The sequence below is a fragment of the Dasypus novemcinctus genome, chromosome 20, assembly GCF_030445035.2.
Source record: "Dasypus novemcinctus isolate mDasNov1 chromosome 20, mDasNov1.1.hap2, whole genome shotgun sequence".
NCBI classification, from domain to species: Eukaryota; Metazoa; Chordata; class Mammalia; order Cingulata; family Dasypodidae; genus Dasypus; species Dasypus novemcinctus.
In genome coordinates, this window is record NC_080692.1 from 23,854,615 (window position 1) to 23,878,836 (window position 24,222).

General features: G+C 44.8%; 1 protein-coding gene across 1 annotated transcript in view; it reads right to left on the reverse strand.

The window, feature by feature from the left end:
• ANO2 (anoctamin 2) overlaps positions 1-24,222 on the reverse strand; it is a 319,432-nt gene that overhangs the window by 160,912 nt on the left and 134,298 nt on the right. Inside the window, exons 9-11 of the mRNA XM_071210134.1 lie at positions 12,574-12,708; positions 7,454-7,614; positions 3,244-3,326 (exon numbers count right to left, since the gene is read on the reverse strand). Coding sequence (XP_071066235.1) covers positions 3,244-3,326; positions 7,454-7,614; positions 12,574-12,708 — 379 coding nt within the window. The remainder of the gene's footprint in view (positions 1-3,243; positions 3,327-7,453; positions 7,615-12,573; positions 12,709-24,222) is intronic.

The window sequence follows — 24,222 nt, forward strand, 5'->3', positions numbered from 1 at the left end:
ATAGCCCTGGTTCTAAAAAAAAGAAAGGGGGGAACGAGGAGGGAGGAGAGAGAGAGAGAAAGAAAGAGAGAGAGAGGGAAGCATTTCTTCCTACATTAGCCAGAAGGAATTTCTCTCACCCTCTTGCATTTTCCTAAAATATTTTTCTTACACATCATGCTGTTCTTATCACAGTTATTCTCCACTGTATTCCAAATATTTAAAGACCAGGCAGCACCCCTGCTGAATTAACCCTTAGGAGGTCAGAGATTTAGGCATTTCCCTCTTCCATAGCAAAACCCTGTATACAGCAGGGATTTAATGGATATGGTCAGAATTGAATTTCAAGTGAGTTTGGCATCCTAGTCTAGACTGTGAATCCACTGAAGGAGAAGGCATGGGGGGCCTCCCTCCCCTGCCCAGGCTCCAGGCGGAGCACACGACCAACCACGGACCAGAGAGGAACCCGCACATGGAGCCCACGAGAAGCTCGGGGATATCGACCTTGGCCAGACTCCTCTGAGTCTTCGCAGGATTTCCCCCTATCATGCACCTCCCAGGAAGTTACCATGGTTCACTGGGTTAAACAGAAAACAGGAAACCTGGCTCAAGAGAGAAAAGTGGATTCTAATCCCACTCCTGCCAGGGGCTTGTTCCTGAGATTTGGAGGCATTGAGTCATAAGTGATGCCATTCTGGCTCCGATGTGTTCAGACTTCCTCTCTAAGGGAGACTTGTTGGCTTTCTCAACTCTCCCTAGCAGACACGCTTAGCTTGTCTCTGGCCCCACGCAGGCTTGGTTGCCAGGATGTTTGTTTTGTTTTTTTTTTTTTGAAATATCCCAGCCTCTTGCATTAAAAGGATAGGAACTGCATGCACTTTTACCTCCCCACACCCAGCCACAGCTTGCACTCGCTCACTCACTTGCTCGCTCTCTCCCCAACACATTTCAGCTAAATCAAATGGGACCAATAGGACAAAGATGCCTATGGCAGTTTGAGACTATTTATGAATCCCAATAAGGGAAGATTATGCTTGTCAACCAATCTATTCATCTGGGTATGGTACCCTCTGATTGTATTAAATTCAATTGAGTTGCCTTTGATTAGATCATCTGTTAAGATTAGAGCTTTTTGATTTGACTACTTCAGAAGGTGTGACTCAGGTTGAGTCCTTGCCCCCTTGCTGGGGCTGATATAAATGGACAATCACTCAAGAAGACACACTGAAAGAGAGAGCTCTGCCATTTTTGTTCTGGTCATGTGACAGAAAAAAGACGGCTCAAACAGCTAATGCCCGATGGAGAGATGAACCATTTTGCCTGAGAGCTTAAGGGTGACCTTGGGAAAAGAGCCGAGACTGATACAGGAAGCCCAGAGAGACAAGTCCTGTGCCAGGAGAAAGAGGCCTTCACTGAATCATGGAGCCTCAAGAGGCTGGGCCCACAGAGCCTCAGAAGAAGAGGAAGCCCAGAGGGGAAGGCAGACACCAGCCAGAGATTGGTGACTACCTTCCTTCAACCGGAGGCAACTGACTTTGGTGAGAAAGCAACTTTGAGTTGGATGTTTTACAGCCTTGTAACTATAAGCTTTTATACCAAATAAATACCCTTTATAAAAGCCAACAGATTTCTGGTACTTTGCATCAGCACCCCTTTGGCAGATTAATACAATGCCCCAACTCAATCACCCACACAGTCAAACTTCTTCAGCTCTTTCTATTGGGAGCACTCATTTGAATATTCCCTCTCTGCCCTCTTCAACCCCAGAAATCAAGTTGCCATTATTATCCTCTGTTGCTTATCTCCCTAACTAACTGTTCTGAGGGCAGAATCCATAGGTACATTCTCATTTGCCACAGAATCCATGATGGCAATAGTTTCAGAGTCTATACCTAGGAGTGGATTGGGTGGGTGCATGTACCAATACATGGTAATGGAATGGGGTGGGGTGGGATGGAATCAAGGGAAAACTCAAAGTAGGTGGGGAGAAGCTATATTACTGCACCTCTGCTTCTAGAGCTTTTAGGCAACACATCCAAGAATGGAAGATTCCATTCCATGTGGTTGCCCGGCAGTTCCTGCCAGTTCTCAACCCTTCTGATCAAAAGCAAGCTGACTATTTAGAGAATTAAGGAAAAGAAATTATATCAGATCCCAGACACAGAGAGCCACACAGGTTTGAAAACAAGACTAAAATGGGGATTGCACATGTTTGGTCATAAAACATAGGAGCTACAAAGCCAGGGACCCTGAGTCCAAGCAAGGCACAGCAACAATGGAGAATAGGAGAAAGGGCTACCCTCCTGCACCACCATTCCGTTGGTGGGCCAGTCTTGTAGGTGGGGCCTCAGACACCTGAGAGTGCTTCATGGGCATTCTAGACACTGCCCCCAATCCCCATCCGTGGAGGTGAGCGGATGGGAGTTCCTACCCAACATTCACACTTGCTCTTCATGATGACATGTGGTTGGTAGCCCTTGAAAGTTTGAATGGTGTAAACAGTAGAAAGAAGCGAGGCTGGAGGGCCAACTGGGTATAGGACTACTGTCTGGAGTAGGTAACTGTGACAACCAGACACATGCTGCACATCATCAACTCTCCAACATCAAGACTGGGGAGCTACTTCTCAAAAGAGCCCAGAGGGAAGGCTGATTTGCTTTCAGTCTTTAAACATCAGAAAACATGACTCTAGAAGAACTTGCCCTATCCCCTGAGCTCGCACTCCAATTTTACACACAGTGTACCTGCTTACACTGTAGTGGTTTACTGGTTCTTTCTTCTTCCATGGGCATCAAAGGCAACCAGTACTTGGCATCCAAGCTTCCCCGCTGGCCCCTCGGTAGGCTCATGGAAAGAAGCATTTTGACATATGCATCTCCAGGTCACATGAGGATGATATCTATTCTCTGGTTTCATGCTCATTAGCACCAATGAGATGGGAAGTAGCAGTGTGTTGAGTTAAATCTTACGGCTATCACCAGGCTTGATTCTTGTGCCATCTCTTTTCCCCAAACAGGATCCTGGCTACCCATCAGGCCCAATGTTGTACAGCTCAAGGGAAGAGGGAAGATTTGAACTCTTAGCCTCTGTGCTTATCAACTATGACTTAACCCATGGAGCCAAGCTAAAAAAGCGGCCACAGTGATACTCAGCCAAGTGCCTGGCTGATGTGACAGCAAACCTAAGTGGCTATCTCACTCAAGACAAAGTCAAGACAAAATCAAAGAAAAGCAAGGACACAGAGAAGTATGCAAAAGAACTCACTTCTTCCTCTTCTATACCAGTCAGGTCCCAGAAGTAGCCCAGTCGCATCTGTAGTCTCTTCCAGTTTTCAAGAAACATGGTAGCTTAAAAAGACAAAAAACAATTCTATTATTTTGAAGAGTGGCTTATGAATACCCTTTGGGTGTACCAATGGTGCAGTGACATAGTCATAGATTTCAAATATGGGGGTACTCTTTAAAGCATTTAGCCCCTTCCTCTTGCTTCTAGCTGGAACTGCTCAAAATATTCCACATTCTTGAGAGCCAATAGATATGTTAAAGGGACACACACACACAGAGATACACACAAACTCACACATTTCCCTACTTGTCGTTTATGACAAGAGGGTAAGCACTAAGTCCAGGAAATAAATGAGAGATAGAAGGATAAAGGCATGAGAATGGGAAGGTTTGTAGTTCTTTGTGACAAATCTCATCTGGCCTATGCCAGTATTCTTTCTTCCTCTACTTTCCTCAGCACTTTCACTTTTTGTCGCACCTCTTTCTTTCTTGCCCCAGCACCCACCATTTCCCTCTTCTGGGTCCTAATCATCTCAACATGAGGTTACATAACAGTCTTCTAACAGTTTTACGTGACTCCAGAGCCTCAGCTTTCTAACCCAATCTGCGTTCGGCTGATAGAATAATCTCCCTTCAGTAGCACTCATTCATTATTCCATTTGTTTAGTAAATATTTGTTGAATGCCCACCAGACATTTGAGCCAGTCAATTTGCCTGCCCCACCCACAGTCCCTTGACCAACATGGTCTCGAAAGAACCTGACACCACCCCTCACCCCAGGGCTGGACATGTGGCCCAGAGCCTGCTATGGACCTGTAAGATTCTCTCTTGCAAACTGAAACTAAGTGATACAAGGAGCCCCCACCTCTTCCATAAAATCAGGAAGTTCCCCACAGGTGTCCTCCCCTCCACAATCCCACTGTCCCTACAATCAAGGTGCCTGGCAAGGGAAGGGACCTGCCACTCCCCAAGGTCCCTGCCACCTCTGCACAAGAGCCGGGGCAGCCCCAGAGCACTTCAAGGCTGCACACGTGCTCGGCTGTCGGCTGCCACTTGAGCTCTGCCAGGCAGGAGCAGGACTGCAAGGCCATCCACGCTGAGCCCAGGTGCAGCACAGAACTGAGCATAAGGAATCCCATGGACTGGCTGAGCCTGCAGGTACTTCAGGCTGCACCTGTTTACTTGGAGCCGCATCAAGGGGCACTTGTGTGCAGGCCTTTCTCCCTGGGTTTTCGAAGCTCACTCTGACCCCCCTGGCAATGGCCCTGGCCTGGGGACGCTCTGAGAGCAGGAGAAAGGCCCTGCTTCTCCTACAGCTCTCTACAGTGCTCGAGGAGGGCTCCGCCCACAGCAGGACTCGAAGCGTGGCTTCCAGCTGGGGTCGTCAGGAAGGAAAGAGGTCAGACCATGGGAACAGATAAGAGGCACGACAGCGTCACGGAGGGCAGTGGGGCACAGTCATAAAGACCAAGAGCATCGCCTGGTTCTTGGGTGCTCACCTGGCACGATGCTACATGCTTTGCACGTCACACCTCAGGGTAGGTGTTATTTCACCCATTTACCAATTTGGTGAGGTGCCCAAGGTAAGCTGGCACCTTGGTTAGCAGTCCTGACTTGAGGGACACAGAGCTGGGTTCACTGACTTGCTATGGGACCCACAACTGTAAGGGACAGAACTGAGCTGCACATGTAGGACCACCTCACCCCGAAGCTGTCATCCTTTACCTCTACACTCAGAAGAGTCCAGAAATCCTGCCTCTTTATTCCCCTTTTCAAAAGGACTTCACTCCCAAGAGTCTATGTAACACAGTGAATCATGTGGAAGATGGACTGAGGTGAACAGTACAAATATGAGAGCGTTCTCTCATGAACTGTAACAAAAGTACAATACTAATAAAAGCGGGTCCATGGAGAAAATGCACCACGTGGACGCCATGAACCATGTTTGTGGTGCTAGTCTGATGATGTTCTTTCATAATCTAACAAACGCCCCACTGCGGTGTAAGGTGCTGGTGGAGGGATGTTGTATGGGAATTCTGCACATTATGCATGATTGTTTTGTAAGCTCACAACTTCTCTAATAAAAATGCTAAATAAACAATCCTATGGACAGAAAAATGGGGGAGACTTCACCCTTTCTTGACCCCTAACTTCCCTGGAATTTTGGCCCAGGGGACTCTGAGGGGCTCAGGCCCTGCTGATTGGCATCGCCCAGGCGCACACCCCCCACGCACCCCTACCCCGTCTCCACAATGCCCACTCCCACCACCACTAGTAGCCAGAGTCTGTCTCTGCCAAGAACCATGTGTTTCTTCCCGGACTTATCCCAGGCAGGCCCTGGCCCTGGCCCACCCGGCACGGCAGTGCTAATCATAATAATTTTGGTAATGAGAGGCATTACTATTATTTTTCACTGTAATTTATAGGCAATCATGCCTCAGGGCTCTTGGCTGCTGTAACCAAATACACAATCACATAAAAAACAGCCAGGCTGTTAAAAAACAAAACCAAACCCTACCCTGTGCCAGGAAGCTCTGACACCATCCCTTCTCTTTGCACTTTCCCTGCACTGCTATGCGAGAGGAAGAGAGAGGAGCTGGGGTGGGGTAGTAAATTATGGAGGCTCTCAGAAGGGGTGGGACGTCTGTTCATTGCAGCAAAAAGAAGAGGCAGTTGTTGGGACCTGAAACTGGGAAAGTACAACTGACTTGCAAACCAAGTCTCTACCACAACAACAGGTTATACATCCCAGGGAACTATGTAAGGGCTCATGGACCCAGAGTTATAAGTGTCAGTTACTCAATGGTGGGGATACCTGCAGGAAAAATTAACGGGAATCATGGTTGTAATATTTTTTTGAAAAATAATGTGTGTTCTGGGTTCCAAATCAGTTCAAGTGGACTTTGGAGTAGTTGCAGGGGGACACTGAGCTGTTTCTGTCTTCTCAGTCAACAAGTCCCAACTTCAGTCTGTTCAAGAGCTGGCTGGCCATGAGCTCCATTTTCTTCTATTCCCTGCTCAACTTGAGATGTGCTGACTACTGTCCTTGTGTCCAAGGGAGTGGCTGCTCTCCCTGAGAATAGAGCGTCTCCTGGCAAGTCTCTGTGATAAGCCTAGCAATACGGGGATTTCTCCAGTTGCGTTCTTTCTCCACCCAAGCAGAGGTCCCTACGGGGAATGGAGGAAGGTTGTGTTCCAGTCCACCCAGCACTGCAAAGGACAAGGACAGGCCTCTCCCTCTCACCTCCTCCTCACACTTGCAGGGACATGTGACTCATGGCCCCATCCTGGCATGTCCTCCAGGTTCCATGGAGCCAGTGATAAATCAAGCCACCCCTACAGCAGGGTGGTGGTCCTACCATGCCGCGAGGCAATAGAAGAGCTCAGAGTCAGCACATCCAGTGATGAGGAAATGGGGAAAGCAAAAAGCAGGTGGCTACCCAGGTTGGGCTGAAACACAGCCACTCAGTCCCTTTTACAACACAGGTGGGTATGTCTGCTTAGAAATGCACAGTGATGTCCAAGTTGTTATTCTAGTTTGTGAGAACAGGAGTGAGAGTGTGTGTATGTGTGTGTGTGTGTTTATGGTCAGATAGCTATGGCTCAGAGGAAGTTTTATTACCCTAATCTCTGGGAGGGGGAAGGAGGAAGAAAATGAATGGAACTCTTTGTTCTTTGCGTCACAAAAGCCTCTGATGGGAATATGGAAACACGACTCTGACATTAAACCAAACCACCCCTGTCTACACTATGGTGTTCTAGAAACAGCCCTGAGCCTGGATGAGGAGCCCAGGATCCAGCCCACCTTTCCATCCAGCAACCTCTGTGACCATGGTGGTCCCCCCATCACTGAGTGCTGGAATAGGAGGTAGCTATGACTTTAGATGACTAGCTAGATGTACCTGGAGGTGCTTTATGAGTGTGCTGGTTCAAATTCTGAAAAAAATCATACATGAGGCTAGTCCAAAGTTAACATTACCATGTAAGAGAAAACAGATCAAGCCATGGAGGGTATTTCTGTTTCTTTTCACATACATGAATACAGAAGAGAAGTCAATTGTCTCTAAAATACTTCCTGGGATTGAAGGACAAAAATGAAAGTAACTTAAGAGAAGGATAGGGACCTTAGAGGTTGGTCCCTAAACTCATTTTAAAGTATCACCCACAAAGGCCTCAGGATGACCACTTACCCCACAGAGCCATGAAGATAGAAAAGAAGACCGTGGCAGGGTTGTCAAACAGGTGGCTGGCCCGTGCCGTACCACAGGCCGAGCTGAGGTTCCAATAATCACAGGACTTGTCACACAGAGGGCACATGGTGAAGGCATTCTGCTGGTCACACATCTCTCTGCTGCAATTGACAAAGACTGCTGGGTCAGGAGGAGCTCAAGTGGGGCCCACCCCATGCCCATCACCCCCAAAACCTCTCCCACCTCCAAAGGTTGGGCTGAACTTATCAACTCCTTAAGTGGGAAATGAAAAAGAAGCTGGAATTGGGTTTTTCACTTTGAGAATATGACTCCTATTTTGTCCAAAAATGGACGGGCCACCTTCTGAGCCATGGAACTCTCTTCTACTAGAAGTGCCCCAACAGAAGCTCAGTGACCTGTTGGAGATGTCGTACATTGAATGACACTTTGTGGAGTCCCTTCCAAATGTTTTGAGTCTATGAGGTTGGGGCAAGACCAATAATTATGAACACATCACCAGTCCAAAGGTAGGTTTCACCATCTATTTCTCAGGTACAGGCTGTCTTCTGAAGCCCTGTGATACTGGCCACAATGCAAATGTGTGATACTGGTCATAAGGAGAAGCAAGCACGAGCCTAGGCTGGACACTTCTAGAGGTGTCTAGAAAGAGAAGCTATGTGAAAAAAGGAATCCAATCTGGGGCAGAATGCCTTTTCTATGTGCATTAGCTGGATGACTACTTGTAGAATAGAGATTCATAACCCCAACTTCATCAGAATGATCATAACCATGAAATGGGACTAGGGATTATGAAAGAGGAAGGTAAATTTTTCCAAGTACAGAGAAGCACATGACCAGTTCTCAGTATATTTTTATTTAGTAGACTGTTGAGTATATTTGAAAGTCCATTCATTCATTAGGTGACTATAAGAATCTAATAGATTTAGGCACACATGAATGCTGGCAAATAAGAACCAAAGAATTACCAACCTGAAATGGTTTCCCCAAGATCCCTCTACACTATATTACTGATAGGAAAATGAATGAAATCATCACTCTGGTGTAATAGCCCCCAGGGTGGATGGTTAAGCTCATGGTTCTGGGGGAAAGGGTGGAGGACTTAAGATTTCATGAAAATGAAGCCTTGGCTGTTCTCTCAGAGCAGCTGGGGAGGCAGTACAAGGGAAGCAGTGGATCCTGTGAGAACCACAGTGGTGTTTCCCAATGAGGGGCAGCAGAGGGCGCTAGAAGGCACGGCTGACTGGTGACTGTCCACTGCCCAGGGTTGGTAAGCTGGTACCCTGTGTCCCACACCAAGTGCTCAGATGCAGCTTGTGAAGTCAAAGGGATGCCTGGGTCGATTTCCCCCTTCATTAAGAGGTCAAAGATTGGGAGGTTTACGGAGGGCTGTCACTGTCACATCCCAGCTTTCAGGCTTTGTTTTTAATGAGCTATTAAGCCCACAGCAGGGAAAGACCTTCTGCGTGAGAGAATGGAAACTCTGGATCTCTGAGGACAAATGCTGGTTCCTCCACTGACTCGCTGCTAAGCTCTCCATTGGCAAGTGTCAATAAAAATGACTCAGTCCCATCGAAAATACTAAACAGGAATATCTTGTTCAGCTGTGCTATTTCCATCTGGTCATGTACTAATTAGTAACTGGAGAGCAAGATTTCGTCTAAGCCTGGGTCATGCAAGTTTTTGCTGTGTATTTGACAGGGAGTTACTACTTTAAGAGAGGAGCGTACCTCCTTAGAAAACAGAGTCACACAGAGAAATGAGTTAGCTGCATATGTCCTGGTAAGGAGCAACTTGCTTTTAAGCCGTGTTTGGATACACATGAGCTCCACAGTGCTTCCCCTCAAGTACGTGTGTTAGGGACTGCCTTTTGTTGTTTGAGTTGTTTTCTGTATACAATAGCCTTGGAGAAGGATAATCCTAGTCAAACCTAGTCAGTGCTAATAATCAGGAATGAAGAAACTATTAGCAACCAGCTAACCAGATCATTTTCCTGGTTTTGATACTGTATTATAACTACGTAAGAGAGAACCACCGGGGAAATTGGATGGAAAGTACACTGTACTATCTCTGCAACATCCCATGACTCTATAACTTTTCCAAAATATTTTTTTTTAAATAAAGTGATGCATAGTTCTAGGCTTGATGCCAAAATTAGCAACTGCTAAGATAAACCTGGGAATAGTGCATACTTTTAATCGTGCTTAGGAATAGGTGATACATATAATCTCTTATGGAGTATGACTTTGTTTAGATTCATTATTAGGATTTAGAGAATATTCCTTTGTTGATGAGGAGTGGTATTTTGTGTGCTTCCCAGCAGACCTGTAGAGTTAGGCCTTTTGACAGATATGATTAAAGAAGAATTCTTTTCTTAAAATCTGCATAAGACATTTATTTTTTGACTGTTATTTATGCCTTCCTGGTTTTCAAACCCTCTCCTGAATCTGAAACTCTGATAAGAAAAAATTGCAATTTTTTAGAAAAATTTCAGTTTTATAACAATTTTATAACAATTTCAAATTTTTAGCTGTGACCCACAGTAAAAAATAAGAACAGATTTTATATCATATTCCACTATCCAAATAGATATACAAAAAAAGAAAAAAACCAAATAGATTCACGCCCTCCTCCCACAAACATGCCCTATAACTTACGTAAAGTTTCACGAAACAGTTCTAATCCTTCCTACCTGTGGCAAATACTAATATTTAATTCATTCTATCCTATCTTATTCTAGTTCATTTTAAAAATTAACTTTATTCTACCACTCACCAATGAGTCACCCTCCAGAGTTTGTAAAACAACGTACAACCTCACAGGCGCGATTCACCCACAGAGGTGACAAACATATTTCATGTGTATCCAGACCCGCATGTATGTGAGTGCATGTTGGTTGTGTGGTGTGTGTAGACATTTATCTTTGCAGCACGTGCAGGCTATGGTCATGTCCAGCCATGGTGCCCCTCCTGTGCATTCCCACATGAGGAACCAGAGCACAAACCACGAGTCCTGATGGAAACCTCCCATTCACCATTTTCTACGCAGTGTGGGGTTTTCCACTGTGTGGATCAATCTGAGGCCCAGCTCTCCAGGGATCACAACTGGTCAAGGAAATCATCAGAACTGGGTTTCCTGAGAAAAACACCCAGGCAAGGCCAGGTGAAGCTACTGGGCTGTCAAGGAGCCTATGAGTTTATTGCGGGGAAAGCAGACTTTGGAGCAGGAGGCAACAAGGCTCACACCCCAGACCCGACAAGTATTCATTACGTGAACTTGGCTAATTGTGTGACCTCACTTAGCCTCAGTTTTCCCATGTAGTTAAGTGGGACTAATAATACTTATTTATAGAGCTTAAAGCCTTGATTCCTTACAGGATCTAAGAAAGCAATATATAAAAACCACTTAGCACCATGCCTAGCACAAGGTACGTATTTGCTAAGTATTAGTTCTTCCCTCGTGGTAGATGGCTTGGGGAAGGCAGAACCCCACACAAACTATCTCTTGTGATACAGGTCCCAAAATCCCAGTCAAGAACACCTGACAGATGATACTGGAGTTTTGTAGACAAAAATAGCCAAACCCTTGTCTCTTGCAGGAAGACATTTAGCATTATTTTAAAGATTGGCAGGAGACAAATGCCATCTCCAGTTTACCTGATTTGCAAGACCAGTTCTATAGAGTGACATGGGGGCAGGATGGGCCAGTGTCCCTGCTCATTGGAAAATCACAGCTCTTGGCCCTTCCCCAAGATGGCCATCACTTTTCCCACCAACAGCCCCAAATCTAATGGGTACCCATTGCCTCACCCACCTGGCTATTCAGGGAACATCATGTGGGTACAACGTGGCCCTGCCCCACAGCCATGACTGATTGGTCCAGGGCCTTCACCTAAATCAAGCTGAGCCAACAGGACCTTTTCACTTGGTACCAATTGTGCCTGAAGCCCTAAGACAGAACACTCATGAGCTACTAGGAACAATGTTTATATGCAAATATAGAAAATCTACAGTAAGGTCAAGAAATAGTTGAAAGAATCAGAGACAGGAGATAAATAGAAGGAGTCTCAATCTCCAGTGTTTCTTAGGCTACCAACATGCTTGCCATTTGGGTTTCCTGGAACACCCCAGAACTCTTATAAAAAATTCTCTTTTTTTTTTTTTTTGCTTAAGCTGGTTCAACTTGCATTTCTGTCACTTGCAACCAGAAAAGTATTAAAATACACTAACCACACTTCAATTTGCTAGGACAATTCAGTTTGCTAGGACAATTAGATGGCAAGAGATTTAAATTCCAAATACTGGTTAAGCGTCTCTCTGTCCCTTGCCCTCTATTTTGATGAATGTTGATGCATTCATCTCCCACGATGTGCAGATGATGTCTCCTTTAATCCTCACGACGACTGTGAGGTATAATAGTAATACCACTTTACAGCCTGGAAACTAAGACTCAGAGAGGGGGCCATCGAGTCTCAGCTCGCAGGAAAAACGGGCAGTCCTGAAGGATGCCACTGAGTGCTTGCTTGCTTTGTGGGTTCTCGCTTCCCCTTCCTGACCATCTCTGTCCCAAATCCTGCCTCTCCAAGAGCCGCGCCACAGGGCCTGTCACTTCCTGCCGTCTCCACCTTCCAGGACCGCAGGCTGAGCCACCTCCGTTCCAGGGCTGCCTGCTCCTATAGACAGCCTCACAGCAACGGTGTTTGGACCATATGGTGCTTTGTACTGATCTCACTCTACACTCCCCATCTGCCTTAAGTCTTAAGGGAAACCAGAGAAAAAAGCCGTGAAGTCGAGGAAAAAAATCCTTTTTCAGACATGATTTTTTACAACAGGTTTGATCCACCTGCTGTCATCAGTCCCTGGCCCTGGAGAAGAACTTGTCGAGGGAAGGAAGTCAACTGCGTCCAGCACAGCTCTGAGCCATTCCCAGAATTTGGGGTGCCCACACCTGTCTCTGGAAGGAAGTTACGTGCATGGTAAGGGAAGGGGAAGGTAGAGGGTTAGGGCTCTGGAAGGAGGCAAGTGACATGTACTTGAAACTGGGAGGAAATTCCAAACAACTAATCTATGGGAAATGAGCCCTTTTCTTCAGAACCAACTTACCTGGGAATATCTTCTTCAATTGTTGCACATCCATAAAGAAACACGATCACTCCAATTACAGAAGATGGGATGAGGAATGACGTATATAATCCCAGCCAGGCAAAATACAGTCCAATTTTTTCTCCAAAATACTTTCTGGAAAAAATAAAATATATTTCTTTATTTCTGTTTGTTCAAAACCTAGCAGTGGATCCACATAAATGAAAAGGGATGGAGGTGGTATGGGGAGAGGGAACTTTTCTGAAATGAAATGCATTCCACTGGAATCCACACCTGTCTGGACTGTTCGTGTGGAAAAGATAACTGTGGGAAGGAACACAGCCCAGACAGCAAGCTACAAAAATAAAGCCATAAATTCTGGCATCTTTACCAAACAAACACAAATAGCATATCATCATTTCATGAGCACCGCTGTACACAACCCACAGAAAACCACACCTCTTTTGAACCAGGTTATTGAAACAAAATACACAGAACATATTTTTGGGCATATACTCTTGTGTACACAAACACACGTTCATAGAAAAAAGACCAGAAGAAATGCAATAAAATATTTAACCGTTTCTTTGAATGATACGATTATAGGTGGTTCTTATTTATTTACTTTTAGCTTTTTGTGCTTTTCAAACCCTCTATTTTGTTAATGAATTCTTTTTATAGTAGAATGTGGTTTCTTTTTAAAAATTTACCAACCCATATCTTTTTTTTTTTTTCCTAGCTACTGGGGGCCAGGATTGCACCCAAGACCTCATGTGTGGGAAGCCAGTGCTCAACCACTGAGCCACATCAGCTCCCCGAGTTGGTTTTTTGTTTGTTTGCTTGTTGTTTGTTTTTGTTTTTAGGGGGCACCAAGAACCAAACCCAGGACCTCCCATGTGGAAAGCAGACACTCGCCCATTTGAGCCACATCCACTCACAACCCATCTTTTTGATCCCAAGCTCATAAAGTTAGTAAGGTATCATACCAAGCATCTAAAAAGGGATTTTAACCTTAGATTATTTTCAATTATAGGTGCTGGATAAGAAAAATAGAATATACCAAGGGCCAATACAGTTCATTTCTCAGGCCTCTCACACAACACCCAAAGGGGAGAAGGGAGCTCATCCCACTCATTCTTTGAGAGAAGGACTGAAGAGTAAAGAGAGCAGCACTGCTTCCACTTAGGATGTAGAGAGCTACAAAAGAACACTGCTTTGGTCCTAACAATTAGAGAAATCTGGAAAATCTGCAAAATCATAGCTTTTTTGGAGTCCATCAGAGAGCTAGTGTTGCAAGGTAAGCAGGTGAACTGAATTTCAAGACGAGACTCCTGAGAATTTTTCTTTTGACAGAGCATGGGAGCTAGAGGCAGTCACCAGAAAAGAGAAAAGTGGGTAAGAAGAAAATAAGGAAACCGTTTTAAAAGGGCAGTTTAGACTAGCTGGCGCTGCAGGCACAGAGGAGTTTGCACTCATTGAAAGCTCTCTTCCATGACCTCCACCTGGGGAGGGAGGAGAACCCAGGGAGCTCCCAGGGGAGCACAGGCCCGAAGCCCACGTCCTAGTCCTTCTGTCAGTCAAAGCAAACGCCTTGAGCAAATGGGGGAAAGAATCCACCCCTGCGTCCTGGGTAAAGAGTCACTGGTTCTGGAGCCATAGAAGGGGGTGCATATTGGGCCACATGCCCTTGGTAGAAAGTCAAGACATCCACTTGGGCCCACTATGCTACAAAATTACAAATGAAAGCCTAATACCACGGAAGAAGAGAAGGAAACTCCCTCCCACCCAAGAATTCCCAGAGTAAAAGGCAGACTTCAGCTCTGGGGATGGCGGTGTATGTGCGCTTGGGAAGGAAGGCTGAGAAAACCTCGTCCCCGAGGCCCAGGCACATAGGGCCAGGACTGATTGTGCCCCAGAGAACCAAACCCCCTCCCCAGCAAATACCCTCTCAAGCCCTGCACAGAGTAAAAAGAGATGGCAGTCTGCCCTGGGGGGGGGACAGGAGCACGGAGAGACCCCCTCTGTGGCACAGGCAGGCAAGGGCAGCTGAGAGCAGAGGGTGGAAAAGGAACAATGACAACAAATTGCCAGCACTCCTGGGCCCAAACATAGCACAAGGTAAAGGCAGCCTACTGGTGAAGGAATTTGATGTCTGTGGTGCACTGACAGTGACCTAACAACAAAAAATCCAAACCCAGCTCGACCTCTGACTAGATCGACTCAAGTCCCCACGTTAATGACTGACAGAAGAGGCACACTTATTTCCAGACATAAATACCATTTACCTCGGATTCTACCATCCTTTCCCTCACAATGCCCAGCAATCGATTACAAATTATGAGCTACATAAAAATAGGGAAAAAACATCAAGAAATAAGGCAATCAGCTAAACCACAGTTGACACAGATATTGGAATTATCAGACATAGGAGGAAGGAAATTGAAGTATACTGTTTTAAGCTTCTTACCTTTATGTGGAGTGGTAAAATACTATGTGAAAGCAGAATGTGATAAAAATTAAAGATGTATTTTGCAAACCCTAGAGCAACCACAAAGACCCTTTGAAAATGGTTATAACTAATAAGCCAATAGAGGAGATAAAAATAGAATCATAAAATATACTCAATTCACAAGAGGGTAGAAACAGAGGAAAACAGGAACAAAAAACAGATGAGACAAATAGAAAGCAAATAATAAAGCTGTAGATTTAAAATACAAATATACTATTGGTTGCAACAAATATAAGTGGTCTAAATGCCCCCAATAATAAGGCAGAGATTGCAAGACAGGATAAGAAAGTAAGACTCAACCACCCACATTCTGTTTACAAGAAATCCACTTTAAATATTAAGTCATATATGAAACAAAAGTAAAAGATTATAAAAAGATATACCACACAAACACTAATCAAAATATAGTTGACAAAGTAAACTTCAAAAGAATGAATAATACCAGAGATTAAGAGAAACATTGCATAATGGTAAAATGGCCAATCCGTCAGGAAGATCTAATAATCCTAAATGTGTATGTGTCTACTAATAGCACAACTTCAAAACACATAAAGTAAAAACTGATAGAACTGAAAGGAAAAATAAACAAATTCACAAGCATAAATTAAAGACTTCAGTAACTGAGAGAGCAAGAAGACATAAAATCAGTAAGGCTACAGAAGACACTATCAACCAGCTTGACCTAATTGACATTTATAGAACACTCCATCCACCAAACAGCAGCAGAAAACACATTCTTTCAATATACATTTACAAGATAGATCGTATTGTGAGCCATAAAACAAATCTCAACAAATTTAAGAGGAATAAATAATAATAAATAATATGTTCCCTAGACACATTAGAATTAAGCTAAAGATCAACAGCAGAAATATGTGTAGAAAAGCCCCTAAATATTTGAAAATTAAATAACACCCTTCTACATAACCCATGGGTCAAAGAAGAATTTCCTTAGTGAAGGAAATTAGAAAATATTTTCAATCGAATGTAAATGTAAACAACATATAAAAATTTATGGTGTGCCATTAAAACAATGTTTGGAGAGAAATTTATGGCACTGAATTAATGTATTAAAAACAGGAAAGGGAAACGGACTTGGCCCAGTGGTTAGGGCGTCCGTCTACCACATGGGAGGTCCGTGGTTAAAACCCCAGGCCTCCTTGACCCGTGTGGAGCTGGCCCTTGCGCAGTGCTGATGCGCGCAAGGAGTGCCGTGCCACGCGGGGGTGTCCCCCGCGTAGGGGAGCCCCACGCACAAGGAGTGCGTCCGTAAGGAGAGCTGCCCAGCGCGAAAGAAAGTGCAGCCTGCCCAGGAATGGCGCCGCCCACACTTCCCGTGCCGCTGAGGACAACAGAAGCGGACCAAGAAACAAGACGCAGCAAATAGACACAGAGAACAGAGAACAGAGAGAACAGACAACCGGGAGAGGGGGGATTAAATAAATAAATAAATCAAAAAAAAAACAGGAAAGTTTTAAATCAATAATCTAATCTAATCTTGCACTTTAAGTAACTAGAAAAAGAAGAGAAAGAAGAGCAAAGGCAACCCAAAGGAAGCACAATAAAGATGAAAGCAGAAATCAAAGAAATTGAAAACAGAAAACCAATAGAGAAAATCAACGCAATCAAAAGCTGGTTATTTGAAAAAGATCAATGAAAATGATCAACTTTTTGCCAGACTGATCAAGAACATAAAAGATAAGACAAATGACCAGTATCAGGAACGAAAGAAGGACTATTCCTATCTTTCCCATTAAGCCATTACCACGTGATAATGTTAGCCACCTTTTCATGGATTCTCACATATTACCCATCTCTGGAAGAAGAGAGGGGAAGAAAGAAGACAGGAGAGAGATAAAATATAATAAGTAAAACCATAGGCTAAGCATTGCCCTAGTATGCCCACCCTGGTTGTCTTAACTTCACTTTTAATTCTCAAAACAGTTTATTCCGGGGGAGAAACCTGATGCTCCCTGGATAACCTTATCCAAGGTCGCATGGCCCGTGCATGGCAGAGCTAGAATTTGGTCTCTTCTTTTCTGACCCCTCCATGTAATAACAACACCAGCAATGGCTACTGGCATTTAGAGAGGGCTTATTATTAACTGGGCTCTATTCTAAGGACACTACCAATTTCATTTCACTTTTTTAGTCTCACAACCCTGTGATACTGTAATGTTAGTGTCCTCAAATAACAGATAAGGAAGCTGAGGTATAAAAAGAGTAACTAATCCAAGAGCACACAATAAGAAGCAGAGACCAGATTTGACCCCAAGAAGCCTAATTTGAAAGTCCAGCTTTTAATCTGTCTTATCCTACCTTCCAGGAGTGATTTGTAGATGGAAAGGGAGATGGTCGGGCAGGGGCTATGCCCCAGGAAATTTTTCTGAGCTGGAGAAGGACCACATGCAGCTGCCCACCCCCAGCCCGCCTCATTCTCATGCTTTTCGCAGCTCTGAAGCTGCACCTGCACACATCCCAGCTGACACAATTAGCCACTGAGTCACAAGGTTTTCCAAATCATTCTCTCCACCCTTACAGTTTACAAATCCGTCCTCCCATGGCCGCCTAGGCTTGTGCTTAAAGAGCCAGTCTGGTAAATTAAACCCTGGTGACAAAATGGAGTACTGTGCCACTGCTCCCAAGAGAACAATTGTACTGCAACAGTAACTTTATAGAGATACAATGCCTTTACTTCCTAAAGGGAAGGACAGGAAATACAAATTAAAACATTAACTCAGTACCTCTACATACCCAGTAGAATGGCAAAAATGAAAAAGGGGGAGAATACCAAGTATTGGTCAAAATGTAGAGAGAAACCCAAACTCTCACATAGAGCCACTGGGAATGTACATAGGTGCAGTCAATTTGGACACGCTATAGAGGCATCCCCTATGATCCAGCAACTCTACTCCTAGAGAGTGTGTATGTGTGTGTGTATACATATATATACACACAACAAATATGCATATGTGTGCACCAAAATAAACACACAAGAACGTTCAGAGCAGCAGTATTTGTAATATCCCCAAATGCCCACAAACAATAGAACGGATAAATGCAATGTGAGAGTCACCCAATGGAATATTATACAACAAGGAGAATGAAGACATTACAACTACACACAACATGGAAAAATCTCACAAACACAATATTGCCCCCACAGAAACTAAACACAAAAGAATATATACTGTATTATTCCATTTATGTATAGTTCAAAACAAAATAATTAATGTATCAGAAGTCAGGAGAGTGTTTACCCTTGGGTGGACAGTGCCTGAAAGGGAGCAGGTGGCAGAGGGAGAGGGTTCCTGGGTATTGATAACGTTTTTTTCATTGATCTGGGTGATGGTTATATAAGCAAAGTTCAACAAAACAAATGAAAAAACCAACTCAAGGAAGCTGATGTGACTCAGTGGCTGAGCACCTGCTTCCCAAATAGGAGGTCTCAGGTTTGCTCAAAAAAAAAAAGAAGTTAGTGATTCAAGGCACTTAGAAGAAGCAGGATGGGGATAGGGAATGGGAAGTTAAGGCTCAAAATGTCCAGGGTCCCTATTTGGAGTGATAAAAATGTTTTCATAATTGATGATGGTGATGGTAGCATAATACTGAGAACATAACAACATTGAAATATATATCTGAATGTGATTAAAAGGGAAAATGTGTTTTGTGGGATCTATGTATCTTTTTTTAAAAAGAAAAAAAAAAGGAGGGAAATGTGAGATTGCATACATAGTAAGAAGAATAAATTTTTTAAAAAAATCCATGGGATCCACTACACAGTGAACCCTAAGGTGAACCATGCAATATAGTTAACAGTACAATTATAAAAACGTGCTTTCATCAACTGTAGCAAATGCTCTGCACTCATGCAAAATGTTATTAATAGGGTTGTATAAGGGAATCCTGTATTTTATGCATGATTGCTCTATAAACCCACCACTTCTTTAATATATAAATAAAAAGTTATTGCCAGGATTAAGGTTGGATTTAGATGTGCAAAATAGTTAAAGCTAACTTGGACTCTTCAGGTTTTGAAAAACAGTTGCACTAACCCCAGAACCAACCGGAGGTTCAGTAAAAGTGACAGAAGAGGCATGTGTAGAAAGGTCACATCTGAGTCCAACTCCACCACACTCAGGAGCACAAATTCCAAAGTAGGGCCCTCTGACAAGGCACTGAACTCCAGAGCCATCTGCCATGACCGTAGAACCTGTGTGTCTCCATAGCCCTCAGGAGCACCAGTACCTGGGGTTGTATCTACTTTGGCTGTCTCTGGGATCCTGCTGAGACATGTGTAAGCGCAACCCCTCTGATGACCTCTCAACATTTTGAAGTCTCTTAGCCATATAAACTCATTTGTCTTTCCCATTTCCCCCTTTTATTCAAGGTCTTTTTCAAGTGGTATCACTAGCTGGTGATTAGTAGTAATCCCTCAGCATCAGGGAGGTTCATCCCTAGCAGTCATGTCCCATGCTGGGGGGAAGGTAATGCATTTACATGCTGAGTTTGCCTTAGAGAGTGGCCACATTTGAGCAATATGGAGGCTCTCAGGAGGTAACTCTTAGGCACCCTGCACCTCTAGGCCTTGCTGAAATTTCAGGCACACAGGCTCATAAGCATAGTTATCAGTATCAAGGGCTCATCACTGGACCATCCTTCTTCATTGGTCTTTGCCCTTGCACTTGGGGGATTGTTGCTGTTCTATTGGGGAATGTGACAGAGCTCCCCTGGTGAGGAACTCAGCACCCCCTCAGTTGTCATTTGTAACTCTAATTACTATGACAATACCCAATGAATATCCGAACATTTTTATATACACTATATACATGCCCTGGAGAACTCCCTCCCAACCATGTGTCCCCTATCAATAACACCCCACACCAGTGTTCCTACCCTACCATAGTTGAACCCCTCTGTGGCCCAAAACTTCTTCAAAATGAAGCCTACAGGGAGGTGAAGATGGTCAACCACCACACCAGGGAACCAAGAGTGCCTACAACTGCAGGCAGGAGAATCACATCCATCAACCATGTGGGATCTAAGCCCCCTTGCGATTTAGAGGTGGAGTGGACATCATCATCTCGGGGTCCACAGGAATGAGGAGTAAAATATGGATTAGAGTGGACTTACTGTGACTCTAGCAATGGAAGAAACTGTACCACTGATGTGGAGACAGTGGCCATTGGAGTTGCTGAGGGTGGGGAGAGGGAAAAAGAGATGTGATGTGGGGGCATTTTCGGGACTTGGAGTTGTCCTAAATGATATTGCAGGGACAGATGCTGAACCTCATATATTCTGCCATAACTCACTGAATGGACTGGGGGAGAGGATGAACTACAGGGTAAACTATTATCTGTGTAGTGCAGCAGTGTCCCAAAATGTGTTCACCAAGTGCGATGAGTGCCGCAATGATAAGGTAGGTTGTTGGTGTGGGAGGGGTGGGGTGGGGGATGGGGGTTATACAGGAACATCTTATATTTTTTAGTGTAACATTTTTTTTGTGATGTATATATCTTCAAAAAAATACAATTTACAAAAATAATGTGGTTGGGGGTGGGGAGTGGGGTATAAGGGAACTTCTTATGTTTCTTGTTTTTTATGTTTTTTAATGTAACATTCCTTGTGATCTATTAACTTTAATTTTTAAAAAAACTAAAAATAAAAAAAAAAGAAATAAAGTAGAATAGTGGTTGCCTAGGACTGGGGGAGTATGGAGTGACTGCTAATGGATATAGGGCTTCTTTGGGAGAGGACAAAATATTCTAAAATTAGATAGTGGTGATATATATGAATATAATAAAAAACAATGACTTGGGAAGTGGATGTGGCTCAAGTGATAAGGTGTCTGCCTACCACATGGGAGGACCTGAACTCAATCCTGGGGGAGGGGAAGGAGAAGGGAGAGGGAGGGGGAGGAAGAGGTGGAGGTAGAGAAAAAACAGAAAACAATGGCTTGTACAGTTTATATGGATGAATTGTATGGCATGCAAATTATATCTCAATAAATCTGCATATATATATATATTTCAATATGAATCCATACCAAAATATGTGTGCATAACTTTAAAGTATTAAAAAATATTAAACGTAGTTGTCTTGAAATGGTGAAAATGTAGGTAATATTTAATTTATTTTTGTTTTCTGTACATTCTAAACTTTCTCCAATGGACATTCACTACTATTTTTCTTTTGTAAAATTTCAAAACTTGCATCTTCTAGCAACCTGTCTTCCAGCCGCTATCTCCATGAGTGTGCTCACAATCCTTAGTTCATATCAATGAGATCATTCAATATTTGTCCTATTGTTTCTGGCTTATTTCTTGGTGAGATTCTTCTGTATATTAACTGCAATGATGAGCACCTGACACTACTCATTTGTCAAGTTCTATGGATCTGTACAGCATGAAATGTAACCACAATGTAAACTATGGACTTTATTAGTAGCAATACTTCAATATTGGTTCATCAATTGTAACAAATGTACCATACTAATTTTAGAGGTCAATAACAGGGATAACTAAGTGTGTGGGTGAGTGGGGATTATATGAGAATTCCCTGTACTTTTGTAAATGTAAACTTAAAACTTCTCTAAAAATAAAGTTAAAAAAAAAATGTATTCACCAAATGCAATGAATGTGCCACAATGATGAAACATTAGTTGCGATCTATGGATCTTTAAAAAAAAAAAAAAAAGACAATTGAAAAATAAAAGTTGCTTGGGAATAAATAGTCAAGTCAAGGTATGAGCACCCCATCAGAATGGTCCCTCCTCTCTCGTGCCCTGTACACGGTAGCATCCAGGTGCAGGCAGCACGCGCACCCAGGCGGTGGGCGAGGGGTGGGGCCTCTGGCCTGCAGGCTCTTCCTGGGAATCTGCTGGCCTAGTCCTGCGAGTGCTGCTCGGGCTCTGCAGCTCAGGGGCTGGGCTGGGCCGGGTTGGTCCCAGCGCTGGGCGACATCCACCCAGGTACAGGCCGGCAGGGTCCACTTGGGCCGAGGCTGCCTCCTCCCCCTCGGGCCTCTTCAGGGGCTCTGGTTCATGGCAGCCTCTGGCTCCTGCAGACCCACGTGGAGGCTGTGGAGCAGAGGCCCCGTTTCAGGCCCTGCGCCTGACCCTCCTCCCGTCCTAATCAGCCGCCTGGCAGGGGCCAAGCCACTGAGGCATCCTGCGTGGTCCCTGGCTCATCCGAAGGGCCTGTGATGTCCTAAGACTACAGTACAGGATGTGGATGCAAGCTCTGTGCACTAGGATTCACCCCCAAGTAACTAAGTGGCTCTAACCCCTTGCCGCCCCCTCCCACTCCAGAGCATTTTGACACCAAGGTAAGTAGGAGCCCTAATAATCACGCCTCAACTCCCAGCCTTCCAGGGCCCTCCTTTCTGCAATCTTCCCTCACTGGAAAGGCTGGTGGGAATTCCCCCATGTCTAATGCCCTCCACTACCTACCCCCTCTTTATCTGCCTTCCCTTTCCCTTCCCTGGAGGAAGGCAGGACAGAAGGGAAGCAGAGAGTTGTTGGAAAAGAAACCCAAGAAGAGAGTTAAATCAGAAGGGCTTGCAAACATTCCGTGTACGGAGGTTCTTTATAGTTATTAAATAATGGACTTAAGACCCATAAACTCAGGGACCTGGAGCAAACGGCCCTTTTCTCCAGTGAGCATAGATGTGCACACGAGAAAGGACTCCTGTCCACACAATGCCAGGTGCCTGACTCTTGCCCCTGACACCAACCCCAGCGCATGCCATCGAACCACTGGCCTGGACACCAGGGGCCAGAACCCACTGGTCAACAGCATCTCCCAGCTGGTTGGGGAACGGCGACAGCTGGTTCTCACTCCTACGCTGAAGCAGACAGCAGGAACGAGGCCACCCCCCGCGCTGCTGGGGACGGGCCAGCAGACGGATCAGGAGGGCAGGGCTGGGAAAGGCTAGCTCAGCTCAAACCCTGGCAGCGGGAGCCGAGACAGATGCCAGCAAAGGGGACGGGAACTGCTCCGACGTCCCAGAGGGAGAAAGTGCTGTCTGGAACCAGGGAACCTCGCCTTTTCCCTGCCAAGTAGAGGTATTTTAAGAAGGCCATGGCCCACTGTGTGGACTGGGGGAGAGTGAAAACTACAGTGTAAACCATTACTCATGTGGTGCAGCAGTGCTCCAAAATGTATTCACCAAATGCAATGAATGTGCCACGATGATGGAAGAGGTTGTTGATGTGGGAGGAGTGGGGTGAAGGGTGTGGGGGGTATATGGGAACCTCATATTTTTTTAATGTAACATTTTTTAAAAATAAAGAAAAAAAATAAAAGGTGATATTGAATTGATGTAAAATAGAATAAAAATTCTAACTTTTGGGAAAAAAAACAAGAAGGTTTCCAGACAAAGAGCTGTCATTAAACAAGGGACCCTGCAGGGCCAGGCTGACGCGAGGCAAGGCTGGGACCTGCAGCCAGAGCAGGGAAGGCGTGGGGCATCACAGGGCCTGCAAAAAGCCCTGTATTCAGAGGCACAAATGGGACCCAAGGCCAGAGAGGACCAGAGGAGCAAGACACCAGCCAGGGAGGTGTGAGCAGTATGTCGATGCGTTAGGTGAGCAAGAAGTCAGAACTAGGAAAGTAAGTTAAAAGAAAAAGAAAACACAAGGCAGGCAAAAGCCAGGATCTAGAGGGCCAAGGGGGAAAAATAAATAAGAGGGCCAGGGAGTTGGCAGGATCTGCACTGGAAGCCAGGGGAAACACAAAAGGTGATCAGAGGCTGTTTGCTTTTTGGCCCCTTGTATAATCCCTTTGGTGGATGGGTGGTCTTGGGTAACAGCCCTGCTCCCCCAGGCAGAAGGAGAGACAAATCTCGCGTAGAATAAAATCAGTCTATTCCTGAGCACTCCGTTGAATACTCTGCGTGCATTATCCCTCTAATCCTCCCAGGAATCCTGCAAGGGACTACAGGTCTTGGCAAGCAAATGGTGCTGTGTGTGAATGAAAAGGACTCTTCCCCTGGGCATGGGAAGCCCCACATGAGAGCGCAAGGCTTGGAGATCTGAGCGTGGTCTGGATTTCAGCTGACACTCAACCCTCAGCCAGACGCCTATGGACAAGCCTGTGTGGCAGGCCTGGACGGAGCGATTCTATCCCCAATTAATGGATGAGGGAGTGGAATCTGAGAGA